Genomic DNA, 15,755 nt, shown 5'->3' on the forward strand with positions numbered 1-15,755 from the left:
AGCATATTTAACTTTTATAATAAAAATACTTAACCCCTCCTGGTTACTCCAAAGTTTTTTTTTTTTCTTTTTAATTATACTTATGACTCTGCTTTTGGATGTTGCAGCAGTTTGGCTGGGTTTTTTTTTCTTATAAGACTAGACACCTGTGGCTACTAATATTCTTAGTCTTTTTAAATTGAACCTTTAATGTGTTCTGAGGCAAAGTGAGTCCATAAGACAAATACTGTGAAATGCATAATGTGTAAAACACCAAAACAAAATAGCTTTATATTCAAAACAACTTTAATAAATGATATTCTATAATGTGGTATGAAAAAAGTGGTTTTCTGTTCTGTTCTCATGCTTGGATATGAGAAAAGCCATTAGTTTTTGTTGATTACCATTCTGATTAAATCAAATGAATTGTGCAACTTGATGTACAAAATGTATACATTCATTTTTATAGTTTTGGTGGAGAGGAAAAAGGCAAAACATTTTAATTATAAAAAGCAAACATTTATATAAAGGAACTAAGACAACTTCTTTTTTTAAAAATATACAGTTTCAACATAGTCGTGCAATATATACATTTATATTTTGACTTCATCTGCCAAAATGAATCAAGTACATATGATACTTTTTATATTTACATAATGGCTACATTTTTATTTAAAATTCAAAGAAGTAATTAACATTTTTATTTATTTCAAACTTTACCCCCATTCTTATCTTTCACCTCTAGATGTTTTAATTTTTCAAATTGATTAAAGTGAATAGTCCTGAATGTATTATATTGGGTATAATACTATAATTGTTTATACAAATTAATATTAAGGAGGAATCAGAAAGCTCAGTTTAAGTAATCTATAATCACTTGTGTAATTATAATAAATTTCTTTGTTTTATTTACTTTTCACAGTTAATAGATATCTTTCACTATTTTTATAAAAATAACACTTCTAGCTGGAAAGATTTCTGTCCAGTTAGGAGTTCTCAGTTTACAGCTAAAATGAGTAAAGTACATTTTAAATCTCAATGAAGTTTCTTCCTTAAGTTATTTTTCTATGTTACTGTTTTATAAAGCTTATGTGGCAGCCAAGCATGAAACTCTAGTTTTCATGACACTCTATACACCTGTCTATGTACCATTTATGAAATGGAAATTTTAACAGGACATCTTTTAAGCCTATACTTACTTTTAAAGCAAAAGTGTGGTTGAATGGAACACACAACTTCTGTTTTTCTCCCTTAATTTCTTGGATGTATACTCAGTTTGTTTAGAAGTGCTTGAGAAATTCACTCCTCCTGGGAGTCATTTGGCAATGTCTGGAGACATTTTATGATTGTCATGGCTGTGCCTGGAGGATGCTACCTAGCACCTAGTAGATAGAGGCCAAGGATACTGCTAAACATCCTACAAGACATAGGACAGCCCACCACCTCACTCCCATGAAAACCATCTGGCTCCAAACAATAGTACTAAGGCTGAAAACCCTGCCCTAGAGTGATATATGTGGAGACAAGTGGCTAATTTTTAGTTGGTAATCTACCGACTCCATGGAGACTGTAATCTAGGCTGGTTACCTAAGCCAAGGCTAGTTAGAGCTCTCAAGCTCAATGTGTGATATCACCTTAGCTTACCCTTATCTAAGGAAGGTGAGGCGAGTGAAATCAAAGGAATGATGTGCCATTGTTCTTTGTAAATCACATTGAAAAAAATAGTGTGCATATATGCAGTAGTTACATGGTTTGTTAAATACTCCTTGTCAGCCTAAGGACTAGTTCCTCCATTTTGTTTTTTAATAAAAATTTGGTTGGAATGAAACAGTCCACACAGCTGTTAAAAGAATCAGATGCTATGGCATGCTTCACTAGAGAAAACCATGCTGTTTTTGCTATAAACCCCTGACATTTTATGGCTAAATATTTTTTCTTGTTTGTTTTACTTTGTCAAATACAAAGTAAGTCATTAAATAGTCCAGAGCTATCTCTGGCCAGGTCAGTAAGGCAGCCAAGGCCACCATATGCACAAGGGCAAATTCCTATTTTCCTTTGACATCTCCTCCAAGTCAAATTCATGGAAGATTGTCTATTTGTATTGTAGGAAGTCTGGATCATATAGTTTTAAAATCTAAAGCATCACTGCTGAGCTCCAGCCCAGTCTTCCAATTTTATAATGAAGACACTGAAGACATAGAGGTTGAAGACTTTGTCCAAAGCATTGGGCATGTAATGGTCCCCACTGCTCTTGCCTATGCTTTTTTCATCCAAGTCTTCGAAGTCTAGAGAATATGCAGGCTCAGAAATGGAGAAAAAAGGGAACAAAAGGTAGAAAAGGGTGGGCTTCCTCAAAGTGTGGTCCATTTACAGTGTAATGATGGAGTACTTATCAATATGCAGATTATCGGACCTCATTCCAATCTGATCAAATAAGAACCTCAGAAATTGGGGCTTAATAATCAATATTTTGAACAAGGTTGCCTATATGAAGATGACTCTTGTAGAAACAAGACAAGCACAGAGGGTGCACCTTCTAGTATGGTCATTTCCAATGTCTCTGTGATTTCTTGTAAATTTCCAAAATGTTGTTTTATTCTACCTTGTTTATACTGCCTGAAATTCCAACATTTAGAAATTTACTCAAGACTATTTTTCTTTCTTACTTAGCAATAAGCAAAAATAGTTCCCTGACGTTGAGCTTGTTCAGTAATTCACCCAGATGTGTAAACTGAACAAATGACTTTTTCTTGTTAACATGTGGTATGGAGCAGCTAACCAGGGCATGGGACATTTGGATGAAGGGTGAAGTAAGATGGATAACAACAATGGAAGAGGAAGGAAGCTGCAGGGGACCCGTACCAGACTGGGAATCAAAGGGTGGGGGAATGTTTCAGAAAGGGGGGAGGAAGGATGCTAAAGAAATTGCTCCTTTTTCAAAAATTCACTAGGTACTAACTGTTGTGCATCCTAAAAGAAAGGACATTTCCTCCTTCCTTTGGCACAGGCTGGGCCTCCAGCAGACAACAGTGTTACCAAACATTTGTTATTAAAAAAAAAAAGAAAAGAGGAAGGAAGCCCAGTACCCACAATGCAACACTTCAATATAAAAAGTGAAAGACAAATTCTAAGTCTGAAACGTGGAGCTAGTGAGGTAAGAGTCATCTCCAGAGGCACTGTCAGGACCACTGCTCTCTAAGAGGATCATGGCCCCAGGACTACAGCTGGAGCTTGATGGACAGTTCCCCATGTCCCTCATATGCTCACACCATCCAGCCCAGGTTCAAACTTGGTCATTTTAATGTTTGTTTTTACAATTTAATAAATAATTCTTTTAATGATTGCAGAAAAGAAATTTGTAATATAATCATTTATATAAGCAAAGTTTTGTGCCTTGGCCTTTACACTGTTCCCTTCTCCAATTTAAATGGAGATTTTCTTTGTAGGAGGTATATTTTAAGCTTTTAGTTACTCAGCCATGTTTTGACAATTAAAGTGAGATAGGATTCTGAAGAGGCAGCTGGAGTCTGAGACTGGAAAGAACCAATGGCATAATTTACCGAGTTTATACAAATAAAATTATCACTTAAAAGTATCTTCTCTGGCAACTTTGGATGAGCAGCATAAATTGAAAAACAACATGTTAGCTTTTTTGCCCTCTTGTTAACATGATAATTTCACAAACACACACACACACACACACACACGGAAGTACCTAATATAATATATATTATATATAATATGTATAATATATTATACAGTATTATACATTATATAATAATGTACAAAATTATGTGATATATAGATAATATGTAATTATTATATATGATATAATCTTTGTATAATATATAATTATATATAATAGATATACTGGGTACTTCCATTTTTAGGGTTGCTATTTAAATCAATCATTTTAAAGATAGCATTCCCTACCCCCCAAATTCTGAGAAAATATTAGAATTTATTTAAGACTTGTCATGCCTGGAAGCATTTCATCATCTTTGTGACATAATACACATTAGAATGTAAACCCTGGACCAGCCAGTTTAAAGATTGCTTTTTTCTTCCCCGTAGAAAATAAGTTTTTTACCCTTTATATCCCAAGCCCCCACCCACAATTTCTTCCTTTCAAACTGACCAGCAGTTTCTCTTCAAATATCAAGCTAGTTTACCTATTACATATTAAGAAACTCGGACTTAAGAAGAACCCCATTCACCATCACAGAAAACCCCAGCTGGGATGCTGCCAGTTCCCACTACAGAAGCATCTGCTGAGTGGTTCAGCTGTTGAGTTCTGTGGTCTCATCAATCTCATCTGGATTTTTGGCCATTTTTTCATATTTTCTTTTGAAGAAGCCAAGCTGTAAAGGCGACAACATAAAAATGTTACCATTCCTTGGGTATGATCATTATCCTGACTTGAATATTATACCATGAATATCCCATATAGTAACATCACACTGTACCCAATGAACATGCATAAGTAAAAAAATAATTTTTCCACCCATGGCTTATTTGGCATGGTACCTTTGGCCCCTAAGCTGCCCACTTCCTCTGAGGCACCTCTGGGAGTCCCCAAGGCTCTGGAGAGTGAAAGTGTGGAAAGCGTATTGCTAATCTGGTATCTCCCACCCCTTTAGTGAGGAAATTTAGTTCTTGACAGTTCAATTAAAGTATAAAGTTAAATTTCTCAGAGTAGACTTATTGGAGCTGAACAAAATTTCAGCACCCTGAATGAATGGAAGTTAAAAAAAAAAAATAAGATCAGATTTTTCAAAGACCGAGTGAGAAACTGTAAACAGCCTTGCATTTCTTTTCCCCATGACAGAGGCAGTGCCATATAATGCTTAAAGTTGCTATTTTGTAAGGAAATTGAAGACAGAAAGCTTTAAGAGTCCTGTATTTTAACATATGATTTATTTTTATTTATTTATTTATTTATTTTTTACCTTCCACAAAACAGCAACCAGGGCCAACAGCAAAAGGATTCCGGCAATTATACTTCCTACTATAACTCCTGTGGGTACTTCAGCTTTCTCGTCAGGTTTTGTTATCATAAGGGGGATCTGTAAATACATGTTCACAATTGAGTATCCAATTTTAGCATTGAAAACAGGGAGATGGTCTAGTTCAATTCTGTAATCCTATAAATGAAGGTCCTCAGCTTTAGAAGTGACATGATGACATTCCTCAAGCAGTGTGTAGACAGTTTTTAGAGAAAAATCTGCAAAATCCAAATTATTCTAGTTTCTCTTTTTTGATTGCTTCAGTATTTTATGGTTGCATAATACATGACAATCTCAGATCTCTTAATGATTTATGAAACCAGAATTTCAGTTTCATTTAGTTTTCATTCCCACCAACTGAAAGCAGCCTTGGGCCAGGGAGTCAGAGAATGATCCACTGAGCTTTCCTGATTCAACAACAAGAAGTTGGCTTCAGGTTTTTAAACTAATTGATTTCTCTTAAATCTCAGTCAAGGTTGGTGTCAGTTGTTGGAAGACGAGATATAATACCTCAGGGCTCAAGGTGACCTTGCAGTGATGAAACTGTCCTTGAGGGCATTTATGACTCTTTATGACCATTTTCCTGGCAATCTTTGTCATACTGCATGGGAACAGCTGTCCTAAGAGTTTTATTGTAACACTTCATATTCTACTTCCTTTTAATTTTTTTAATGGATGAAAGAATCAGCAATTTCCTTCACAAAATATCCTTAGCTATGTTTTAGAGCAAAATAAAGGGGTATTATCTATTTACATCATAGTATTAAGTTAAGGTGGCAGATGAGCTAGCTGCTCCTTGTCATGCAACTTAGGGGTTGGGCTAAACTGGAAACTGGCCTTGGTGACTGTATTTCTCCTCATTTGTGTCTTCAAAAGCTAAAATCAGGGTTTTTATTTTCACAAATTTATGAATAAAGTACCTAAAAATTCATATAGTACACAGCATAATCACAGTCATATGCCTATTTCTCTATTCCATAGCTCCCTAACCTGGGGCCCATGGATCTCTATTGACTCATGAGTGCAAAGCTGTGCGTTTTGGATTTTTATGTGGCCTGGGATTTAAATAAATATAATAGTCACTTATTTACCTAGAGGGATGTGTTGATTTATTATTTGGGCTTAAAACATTATTCCAAAATTATCCCATTATTGTTTGGATTCAAGAAAACTTTCGTAGACACATGTAAAAGTTGATCTCTGTTACTTATTAGCGCTGCTGGGGGGAAACCAAGAAAGGGGAAACTAATACGTTCATAAAAGTTGTTAATTTGAACTTTCAATTAATATGCTTAAGTCTGCTTTCTAAAACACAAAGACTTCAGCAGAGTTTTACATATTGTTTGAACACTGCATTTTTCTAAAGTGAGCTTTTAAGAAAAATCTATAGTACTTTCCCCCTAAGCTAAGTTCATAGCAGTCTGAATCTGAAGTCTGCATTTCCTTTGGCTCTGTTTCTAATTTTCCATGCCTGGCCTCTGAAAAGAAGGTGTGGACTTTCACTGAAGTTCCTAAGTCAGTGGCAAAAAGCATCCTCTATTGTGTGGAATCATTTCCCCTGGGACAAGAGTGCCACAGCAGTGTTGTGAGCTCTATCTCAGGCATTGAGAGGCCCAGACAGAGTTCACGGGCCATTGGTTTTTTCACCAGTCTGTGGGCTGAAGCAATGGACCCAGGCCAGCTGTCCAGCTGCCTTGGGGGCAAAGTTGTGATCTGGCTTCCAACTCCTAACAAAAGCTTTGGGAAGAAAATGCTCAGGGTTCTGCCAGAAGATTAGCTGAGCATAAAAATCTTACTATATCTAAAAATGGCATATGCTAACCAGAGTTTCAGTGCAGAGGAGAGTTATCCATGCCAGCTCTTGGAACAGAGAACCTTTGTTTTCTGTGGAAATGCATTTCTCTGAAGAATCATTTTTATCAAGGGGAGCATTTATAGTTTTCTAGAATATAAGACTATGAATGGACATGCCACACAGTGACAGTGTCTGGTTGTATTAAATACTATAAAAAGTCTTCTAATAAATACCTTATTTAGTAGCTATGTTTCAACAGTTCTCTATAAGAAGTATTCCAAAATACAATTTATGATTGTATGACTTGGATTATATGACCTAAGGTCTAGATGGTTTTGTGTAAACATAGGAGAAAGGAAAACTGGTATTGCTGATGTGGGCATGGAGAAAGGATAACGTGATATCCCAAACAAGATGAGCACCCATGTTGTGCCTTTCTGTGGATCATCACTTCTAGGAAACCCAGCCTTGCCAACATGGGCGCCTGGAGGAGGAAATGTATATCTCTGAAATTTAGCCAACACCTTTTCTAAAGCTCAACATAATAATCATCAGACTCAGAGTTTCAGTAAGATACCTCCATATGCACATGGATAAGAAGAATGAATATTCTGCATTTTTAGAAATAGGTTGCCAACCATGGGGAGGGGTGCGGTGCTTACCGTGACAGTGTTTTCTTCGATCACATATATCTGAGGGTTATGGGTGTCAATTTCTGCAGCTGCTGTCAGCTGTACTGTCTGGAAAGTCGACTGGAAGATAGAAAAAGGAAAATATTTTATCCTAACAGCAGTAAATGCAGAAAACTTGGCATGTTTATTATTTGTTTATTTGCCGGTAGAAAGTGACAAGAGCAAATGTCAATTATGAAGACTCAAGAATGTTTGTGTGCTTGAATGGGCCTTATGTAATGGGATTGCTCATTAGGAGTTGGTGGGCAACTTTGCAAATATTGGTTTATTGGGCCTTGCCACCACAAATTAAACCCAATCATGGTGGGTAGGACCAGACAGAAGCCAGTTAAAACATCTCCCTGTGTGATTTGAACGTGAAAATGGTTGAAAAGCCAGGATTTACAATACATGTTTTTAATATGTCAAGAAATAAAGTTAATGAAAATTAATAAAAATTTAATGAAACTTGGGACATGAGAGAAAATTACAAATAGTCTTTTTATGTATGTACCTGAGCAAGTCACATAATGGAATGAAAAGCCAACATTTATAAGAGAAGAGAATTTTCCTTTTGGGTGCACCTGTAAAATAATGCTGTCTCAAAGTACACTTGAACTTAACCATGCATGTCAGCAGCAGATAACTTGATCCTTTGGCATATTACATAACGTAAGGAACAATTTCAGGTTTCATAATCTAAGTGTTTCTATCAAACAATACTAGATATTAGGTAGGCATATAGGAAGGACATATATATTTTATGCTCAAGTTACTAGAAACCTCCTTATATGAAATAACTTTATATTCATTCTCCAATCTAGTCAAACAAAAATTTATTCTTCATTAGAAATGTTATTGATGTGTTCTCACTATACTGCAAAATTTGGGCATGACACTTCATATGAAATAGAGTACAATGCTCAGATTTTAGAGCTGTTTTCACATGCTCTGGCTACTAGGACTCAGTTTTTCTGGTTACTAGGGCACAAGATTCAACATACTCCATGAGGTAATTTGTTAAACTATCTCTAGGAGCCAGAAAGAGGGAACATAATTCCAAAAAGTGAGCAATTTATTTCCTTTCCACTGGCTCGGTCTTTGGTTCTTCTTAATTTTCTCAAGATGGAAGATTGCATCAGAAGTTAATCCTGATCACTGGTCTCTTAAACATATGTTATAGGGGAAATATTGAGTATTGATAATAGTTTACGTTAAAAAAAGTAGCAGTTAAGTGAATGCTAGTTGAATAGTCGCTGTGAAGCAGAAATAATTTTTCTTGCAACTCTGAGACATCTGCATTTTCAAAGCAGGCCCCTATTACAGGAACACAATTTCCTGGAAGAGTAACAACTATAAGCAGGCACACTTGCACATCTGGGAAAGGGAAGCAGCACACCTGCCAGCAAGCATTAAGGCCTTTTCTTACAATGGCAGCCTGTGCTCCCATCAGCTTGGAAGCCTGAGCAACCACTTCATGACAAATTACTTGACATGTAAAGTTGACTTGCACTACATCAGGAAAAAAAGGTGGCAAGAGAAGGCAGTGTGTTAATGTGCTCTAATAGAGGAAATGAGGTCTACATTTCAGACTGGATCTCTCAGGTGGCCTGAGAGACACCCACTTTGCTGTTGAAATAGCTGAAAACAGGGTACAGAATAAACATTTGACCTTTCATGAAAGAGGGATTCCAGTGGGAATTGACATAGAATACCTCTCCAGGGTATTTTCTCAGTTCAGCCATCATAACCATGTTGCAGAAGAATAAATAATATACTTTCTAAGAAATTTGCTCCCAGAAGTGAAACTACTGTTTCTGAAAACTGTTGGGAAGGTACTTAAACAAAACAAAACAAAACCTCATAGTTAAAATGGTGTAGCTTTAAACAAACTCAAGAAAAACCAAACACTTTTTACAGTACTGGCGTGACTGCATTTGGATGTCCAAAAGCCACTTTTCCTTCCCAGTTGGCAAGGTTTGCTTTGAAACATCTGTTCCTCAAATCCAAGGAGCCAAGGACCTACTGGTAAACTGAGCATCAAACTGCCCCAGCTAGAAGGTGGTGCAGCTAACAGCTTATGTTGCATCTCAGGGGACTTAGAACTGTCCCAAGGGCTTTGAAGCAAATGCAGATAACAAGAAAACACATAAGAGCAAGCAAAAAGAAAACCAAACTCCTCATTTCCCCACTCCCCAACTCTGTATTTTCCCTAACATTTCAGTATTCCTTTTTATATTATGTCTCTGTATGAAAATATTTGCTTATATTTGATTCCAGACACAAGTTAGAAGAGCTCAGTTGTCTGATCTTTTACACAAAACTCCACATCAGGAAGTGGGGATTATTGAAGAGTCCATGACAGGGTGAAAAAACAGAGAGTGGAGTCTGGTTGGAAGCACTTTGGGAACTGATTTATTTGTTAAAAAAAAAAGTACAGTGAGACCCACACAGGCCCCAGGAGGTTTCATACTAATTTATATTTTGTCAACTCAATCAGGGCCATGGTTGGCAAAAGGAATGGCTAGATACTCCAGCAGTCAGATTTAAGGAAGCCTGTTCATACTTATATTTTAATGCTACATTGAAATTTTGGCTACCCCAAACCATGCTGGAACACTGCTAAGTAGACTCATACCTGCCTTAGGGGAAAATGACACTGACATTGGGCACATTCTTTGAATTTTTCTTGGAGATTGAAATGACTTAAAAAGTTGTGTGGTCATTGGGCTCTCTTACCAGAGGAAGAGTCAAATAGGATAGCAGATATTACCTGCTCTCATATGGGAAGACAGACCTTTATGCTGGATTCATCTATGAATGATTTAAGACCAAATAGTTAAGGGTTCAAGGAGACAGACAGGGTCGTATGCATCTTGATATGGGTGTGGTGAAGGAGACTGGGAAGATAGAAATGTAGGAACACATGAGGAAGGAGACAATATACATGTTATCTTTAACCAGGGCAACAAGACCTCATTCCTGTAGGTATCATAGGTAGGCATGGAGTCCACGAAGCAGAACATTGCATGAGCTCCCAGATCATTCTGAGGCACAGCCAGATTGGGGGAGCACTGGCAAGGTATGGGACCTTACTTCCTCTCAGAGTAAAGTGGCTATCATAAACCTGAATCAACCTAATAGCTCCTTGATAATGAAGCCTATGTTTCCTTGTTATTTATGAACCCAATGGGTAATATTGATACTTACTGCTGCAAAAGTCCTGTTCCAAATTCTGGTAGACACGTTAATGAAATATTCTCCTTTCATGTGAAGGTCTTTCAGCCAGCAGGTGACATTACTACAGGAGGCAGTTCTGCAGTTCTTTCAGGTTGGAGTCAATAGCAAAAGAAAAGAGAGTGTTAATACAGGTGTAAAAAAGAATAAATGCCAAAATTATACAAAGATAGATGAAACCCAGTGCTGGGAAGGATCTAGGGAAATAAACAATCTCATGAGTTATTAGTACTTGGAACTCTTCTTCAAGGGATTTTTTTTTTTTAACTAGGTCTCAAAATGTAAAAATTGCATACCCTTTGTGTCCAGCCATTTCCTATTTATACAGATAGCCTCAGGAGATAAGAAAAAGTGTGTGGATTTAAAGTACACCAACCCTGTCTATTGTACCACTAGATCTGAGAGTAAAAACAATGACAATGACAACAACAACAACAACAACAAATCCAACTTGTTTATCAATAATGTACTAGCTAAGTAAATTATTGAACATAAACAAATTTTAGTATAATTTAGGCATTAATCCTAATAATGAAAATGAATTTCTTCGATTTTTAAATTTGGAAAGAATTGAAGTTTTTTAATTTGAAAGAATTAATGATTGTCAAGGTTTGAGAGAGAGGGAAGAATACAGAGCTCAGAGGATTTTTTTTTTTTTTTTGCTAGTGAAACTTCTCTGTATGACACTATAATCATGAATACATGTCATTATACATCTGTCAAAATCCACACTATGGATTTTGACAATGCCAGTAGTGAACCCTGATGTGGAATATGGATTTGGGGTGATAATGATGAGTCAGTGTAGGTTCACTAATTGTAACAAATATACCACTTGGGTTCTGGATTTCAATGGTGGAGGAGGCCATGAGAATGTGGGGATGGGGCATATAGGAAAGTTCAGTAGATTTCAATTAGTTTTGCTGTGAATCTTAAACTACCTTAAAACATTTAAAAAAAAACAATTATGAGGGGTCTGGGGATGTAGCTGTGTGGTAGACCACTTGACGAGCATGCAGGAGGCCCTGGGCTCTATCCTCAGTACCAAACACACACACACACACACACACACATACACATACACATACACACATACACACACACACACCCATAAACAGTTATGACATATTGGTATATGTCAAAGGTCAAAAGGTAGCAATGGCATTTAAGTAACAACACACACAAATCTGTATGTGGTCTAGTGCTCATTAAGAGACAAAATTTCATTCTCCCTTATTTTCCATCCTTCACAAAATAAAACAACTGCAATAAAGAAAACCAGGAGAATTTCAATATTATTCAGACTGGAGAGATGTGGTTTGTTCAGGGTTTATTGTTCACTAAATGTTTGCTTATTTGAATGCTTAATATATGCCAAGCACAATGCTAGACTAATCTCTTTCCAAAAGATAAAGGCATAGGTTGGGAGCAGAAGATGAAGTTCTGAAAAACAAAGAGGGTAGCAAACTTAGAAGAAGCTCAATGAAAGACATCAGTGACTATGTGGAAAGGGATCAAGGACACCACCTATAGAGGACACACCCAACTCTTGCAGCTCTTTGCAACTTTCCCAAAGTGTGCCGCACAGAGACACAATGGTCACAAGTGTCCTTTTGATGTCAGGAGCGCTGGACGTGCATTCTGTAAGTAATGGCCTAATTAATAATTCCAATAACCTCTCTTTGAGAATGTACTGTCTAAACCCCTACTCTCGCAAGCCACTGAAGGCAAAATGAGGGTGGTCTAAGATATGAACTGGTGGAGAAGGGAGGTGCCGAGATGCCAGGCAAAGCAAACACTGAATCACTGCAGGAAACTCCCCTGGGGCCCCTGTCCTCACCAACTCTTTAGTGTGCCGGAAATTTTCACTCTTGAAGGACACAGATGAAGAAGTCTGTCCTAGTTTGAGAGGATTTATTTCTGCTTTACAGCTGATGTCACCAGCCTACAAGGAAGAACACCAAATCAGATTTAGGAAGCAAAATGGTTGATGATGTTCCTTTCAACATGTTGGGATGTCCTGCTGGGGAGGGGGATTAGGATCCTTGCAGCTGTGCTTACCTGGCCGAACTTCTGGTGGCCACTAAAGTAAAACCACAGTATCCAAATCCTCTGAGGTGACTTGATGAGGTGGTCTAGGTTCTTATAGCCTGCTCTGGTTTAGAGGTGGTTTGTCCCCCAAAGTTCATGTAATTAACTTGATCCCCAGGGTAGCAGTGTTCAGAGAGGACAGCACCTTTAGGAGTTGGGACCCAGCAGGAGGCCCTAAATGGGGTTGTGTCCTCAGAAGCAATTGTGGAACTCCAGTCCCTGTCTAGTTTCCTGTTTGACTATGTTCTCCCCACCCCTCTCTCTGCCTCCTAGCATTCACCATGAGGTTCTCGAACGATGCTGGTATCATACCCTTGAGTCTCCAGAACTGTAGGTTCAATAAATCTCTTCTCTTTATAAAAGCTACCTAGCCTTAGGTATTTGGTTGTAGTACTGCCAAATGGGGTAATACATAGGTCATAAGTGATGAGATAAATTTGGAATATAAATATATTGCAAATGATTTAATTCAGGGTTCTTGTCTGTGGAACATTTTAGATTTTTAGGTCCTATAGTCTCCCATGCACAGTGTAGGAAGAACAAAACTGTAAAACCAGCTAAGTGCCTGGTCCAAAGAAAGCCAACGTCAAGGTGTTTTGCTAGAGCAGTGCCTCTTGGCCCAGGCTACACGGGAGAGCCACTGAGAAACTTTCAGAAAAAAAAAAAACACTAATGTTAGAGAGCTATCTTTATGAAATTAACTGCTAAGTAATTGGCCCCTGGGATACAGAGAGGTTATTCTTTGTTTCTCATCTACAAAATGTCAGACAGCTGCCCAGAACTCCTGGGTTATTTCCATCTTAAAAGTGCACATTTTTATAGGCTATGTTGTGGTCCTTACCCGGTCTACGTGCACCCCAGTCAGGTACATCAATGGATTCTTTTCTTTGGTGTACTGAGGGATATGAATGATTACAGATGCCATGCTCACTGGAATACTTCCTGTTGTTACCTACATATGGAAGAAAACACTCCTGTCACGACATGATTCATGGACACAAGGGAAATTATCAATAATCTCTGTGTTGATGGAGGACAACTGTAATATAGTAAGCAACTGCAACAGAGTAGCAGAATTTCCGGTAAGGAAGCTCCTTATGCTACAGTTTTCTCATATGTGAAATAAAGATAATCAGAAACACCATGGGCATGCGGTGGTATACCGTCTGTTCTCATTGGTGGGGTTTCTGTTCTAGGTGGACAGTGCTTATGTCTTATTGGTTCTATAATTTTAAAAAAAAATCCCTAGGAATAATAACAGTACCAATCTCATAATTATCTGGAAATTAAACATGGTAACATGTATATTTAAAACAATACTATGGCTGATACTCAGTACACTATGAATGCTATTTTATTTTTACTATGAACTGATTAAATTTCCAACAAAACATGGCTACCGAATACCATCCATATTTTATAAATTCCAGTATCTGTATAACAAATCAAGATTCTTTTTTAGATTGTTTTTGAAGTCACAAAACTTGATAGTTGCAGCCATGTCATAGACTAGAAGGAAATGTACAAAAAATAAAACGGTACTGATTCAGGATGGAGGATGGATGCTTTTCTACTTTCCAAAATTTCTCCCATTTAATAACATAATTATGAAAGCCATTTTTTTCACAACTTAATTTCTTTTCATAAGACTGATCATAGTCTTTAGAACATAATTGCTTGTTCATAAACATTACAATTTAACTCAAAAATGTTTTTAGATACTACCAGGTATGACTGTACAAAACCCATACTTGTAAGCTTCTAAAACAGAAGTGGTCTCCAAGAATAAGCTGGCAACATCATTCTATTATGAGGATGTTTGCCACAGTAATATCCTATTGATTTCCATTGAATATTTGCCTTGAAGATATATCATTATCTCTTACCCACTTCATATAACTAAACACAAAGACTTGTTTACATATCTGTTGTTTATCCTAGTAGCTCTCAAAGTATATAGGACCTGGACTAACAGCATCAGAATCACCTGGGAACTTGTCAAAAATACACATTTTTAGGCCACCCCCAGACTTACTGACTCAGAAATTCTGGGAATGAAGCCTGTTTTAACAAGCCCTCCAGGTAAACCTAATGCATGCTCAAGTTTGAGAATCAGGGGGGTATTTCAACTTCATTTCCTTTTCTTCTCTTCCAAGACTCATCCCCGCCACCCCATGCCTTTTCCTGATTTACCAACCTTATGATAGGCTTACCAACCTTAAGAGAAAAGATGAATTTTGGACCAATATCTTCAAAATTGTGCACGATAGAAGGAACATTCACATCTGAGTAAACTTCATAAAAATTTATGTTGGTGGATCTATTGAATAACATTTATAAAGTCAGTATTTTTAGTTTTGATATTGTCTTGAAGCATCATATTTAAGTTTTTTTGTAGCTTATATTACAAGTAAAACAGTTTACTTTTAGTTACAAAAGCAGTAAAATGATTATTCCACATTCAGATTGATTGCTTTTGCTTCCACATATGAGCTAGAACATGGGGACCTTGTCTTTCTATGTCTGACTGGAGGCTGGGAAAATCTGAGGTGGGAGAGAATAGAAGGAGGTTGGATAAAGGGCACTAAAACACAGCAGAGAGAAGGACAAGTTCTAGTGTTCTGCAGCACAGTGGGGTGGCTATTGTCTACAATGACTATTATATGTTTTATGAATAACTAGAAAAAACGAGCTTAAAACCTCCAAAACTAAGTAATGATAAGGATGAAAAAATGATAATTAGCCTGACTTGATAAGTGCACAAAGCATATGTGTATTGAAATATACTATACCCCATAAATACAGGTATAATTATTTCATGTCAATAAAAAACTTTAAAAAATTGAAGGATGTAGAAATGTCAATCACTCATGATTTTATCATTGCATATTGTATACATGTGTTGAATTATCACTCTGTAATCCATACATAACATACAATTATAATTATAATAAAATTTCTAAAAGTATTAATGAT

General features: G+C 36.9%; 1 protein-coding gene across 1 annotated transcript in view; it reads right to left on the minus strand.

Annotated features, from left to right (window-relative positions):
* Nucleotides 1-263: 263 nt before the first annotated feature.
* The window catches only part of Itga2 (integrin subunit alpha 2), a 99,470-nt gene continuing 83,978 nt past the window's right edge, over nucleotides 264-15,755 (minus strand). Inside the window, exons 24-30 of the mRNA XM_015497363.2 lie at nucleotides 14,997-15,099; nucleotides 13,621-13,731; nucleotides 12,529-12,633; nucleotides 10,662-10,775; nucleotides 7,443-7,532; nucleotides 4,929-5,045; nucleotides 264-4,340 (exon numbers count right to left, since the gene is read on the minus strand). Coding sequence (XP_015352849.1) covers nucleotides 4,260-4,340; nucleotides 4,929-5,045; nucleotides 7,443-7,532; nucleotides 10,662-10,775; nucleotides 12,529-12,633; nucleotides 13,621-13,731; nucleotides 14,997-15,099 — 721 coding nt within the window. The 3' untranslated portion in view covers nucleotides 264-4,259. The remainder of the gene's footprint in view (nucleotides 4,341-4,928; nucleotides 5,046-7,442; nucleotides 7,533-10,661; nucleotides 10,776-12,528; nucleotides 12,634-13,620; nucleotides 13,732-14,996; nucleotides 15,100-15,755) is intronic.

This window comes from Marmota marmota, unplaced genomic scaffold, assembly GCF_001458135.2.
Source record: "Marmota marmota marmota unplaced genomic scaffold, marMar, whole genome shotgun sequence".
Lineage (NCBI taxonomy): Eukaryota > Metazoa > Chordata > Mammalia > Rodentia > Sciuridae > Marmota > Marmota marmota.